At 38.2% G+C, this 1,858-nt stretch overlaps 1 protein-coding gene across 1 annotated transcript; it reads right to left on the bottom strand.

Moving 5' to 3' along the window:
- Positions 1-364: 364 nt before the first annotated feature.
- On the bottom strand, positions 365-1,426 carry LOC110199628 (olfactory receptor 4C12-like). Its single transcript, XM_020974502.2, has 2 exons — positions 1,402-1,426; positions 365-1,296 (listed from the first exon to the last, which is right to left on the bottom strand). Exons 1-2 carry the CDS (start codon positions 1,424-1,426, stop codon positions 365-367), a joined length of 957 nt encoding a protein of 318 aa, XP_020830161.2.
- Positions 1,427-1,858: the final 432 nt, after the last annotated feature.

Genomic DNA, 1,858 nt, shown 5'->3' with positions numbered 1-1,858 from the left:
AGATTGTTACACGGTGCTTATTATCTAGTAAAATTTCTGATTTATTCCACAGATTTGGAAAAAAAACAAATACAAGTGAATAGATATGTGATTTAAATAATAATAATAATTTAAATTTAGGTAGTGCAAGGTTGTCAAAACATGTTAATGGATCAATATGTTCCCAGTATATGTTTCCATTTGGCTCTATTAGCAATCAGAAAATAAGAATGTGAATTTGTCATATAAAATGATGGTAAAAGTTTACCATGCATGTATAGTCAATTTGGGAATCCTAAATATATTTGAATTTCTTTTCTAAAGAAAACTTGAAACCCTCCAAGATATTGTGGATAAAAAAAAAAACAGTTCTTGATATTTATAATCATTTAGAATTTGAAGCCAATTTTCTACTCCATAACTTCCTCATGGCATTTTTTACCTCTTCATTCCTTACCATGTAGATAATTGGGTTTAACAAAGGAGTGACAAGAGTGTAGAACACAGTTATAATTTTATCTGTGGAGAGTGCAGTTACTGGTTGCAGATACATGAACACACAGGGGACAAAGAACAAAATGACTACAGTAATGTGGGAGCTACAAGTAGATAGAGCCTTGCGTCTCCCTGCAGAGCTGTAACTTTTCAGGGAACGCAGGATAATGGCATAGGAGAACATCAAAACAACGAAACTCATCATTGAAATTAACCCTGCATTGGCAACAACCAGCAGACTGATAAGGAAGGTGTCTGTGCAGGCAAGTTGAATCAAGGGAATAACATCACATATAAAATGATCTATAACATTGGGCCCACAGAAAGGAAGCCAGACTATGGTGAGAATCTGTCCTATTGAATGCAGGAAGCCCACTGTCCAAGCCAATCCAATGAGGAAACAGCAAAGGCAGTGGTTCATTATTGTCATATAGTGCAGAGGTCTGCAGATGGCCACATACCTGTCAAAGGCCATTACTATGAGGAGCACAATCTCAGAAGTCCCAAGAAAATGCTCTAGAAAAAGCTGGGTCATGCACGCATTGAAGGAGATGGTTTTCTTCTCACGGAGCATATCCACAAGCATTTTGGGGACCATTGATGATGGGTAGAAAGCATCTATCAGAGACAAGAATGCTAGAAAGAAGTGCATTGGTGAGACCAGAGTCTGGCTGGAGGCAATAGTGATCACAATGAGCATATTACTCGTGACAGTGATAATATAAGTGATTAAACATATAGCAAACATGACTTTCTGTATGTCAGGATGCCTCGTGAGACCCAATAGAACAAATTCAGTCACATGCCTATTTGCCGTCTGACCTTTACACAGATGTTGAATTCAGCTGTAAATTCCAGTTATCTTCAGGACACATAGATGTTTCTAAATGTAGGCACTTGCTGATGATTTCAAGCATTCTGACTGACCTGAGGATTCCTTTTCATAATACATCTATGAAACAACCAAGAAGACGTATATTATAGTGTCTAGTTTATATAAATTCATAAAAATCAGTCCTTCAACATGCATTTATTGAACAAAGATATGCTAGATGTTGGGGATACAAATATTATCTGCATAGTCAGCTTCTAGGCTTGGAGGTAGGAAATGGATTGTTTTGCCAATTTCCAACAGGTATATTATGACATGATAAGGAGGTGGGGCATGAGTATGTGTGTATACACACATGTACGTACATACATACATACGTGTGTGTGTGTGTGTGTGTGTGTGCGCGCGTGCATGTATGTATTTTGTGAGGCAATCAGAGTGGTGTACTTGCCTGGGTCACAAAGCTAGTAAGTGTCAGGTGTCTGAGGTTAGATTTGAACTCAGGTCCTCCCGACTCCAGAGTTCGTGCTCTATCCACTGTACCACCTAACT

The sequence above is a fragment of the Phascolarctos cinereus genome, unplaced genomic scaffold (assembly GCF_003287225.1).
Source record: "Phascolarctos cinereus isolate Bilbo 61053 unplaced genomic scaffold, phaCin_HiC Scaffold_9;HRSCAF=440, whole genome shotgun sequence".
Lineage (NCBI taxonomy): Eukaryota > Metazoa > Chordata > Mammalia > Diprotodontia > Phascolarctidae > Phascolarctos > Phascolarctos cinereus.
Note: the sequence above shows the minus strand (reverse complement) of the source record. Positions and strands in the feature narration are given on the sequence as shown.

Coding starts and splice junctions, on each gene's coding strand:
- LOC110199628 (XM_020974502.2), bottom strand. CDS start 1,426: ATGTATTATGAAAAGGAATCCTCAG. Junction 1,297..1,401: donor TTATGAAAAGGAATCCTCAG/GTCAGTCAGAAT, acceptor ATCTGTGTAAAG/GTCAGACGGCAAATAGGCAT.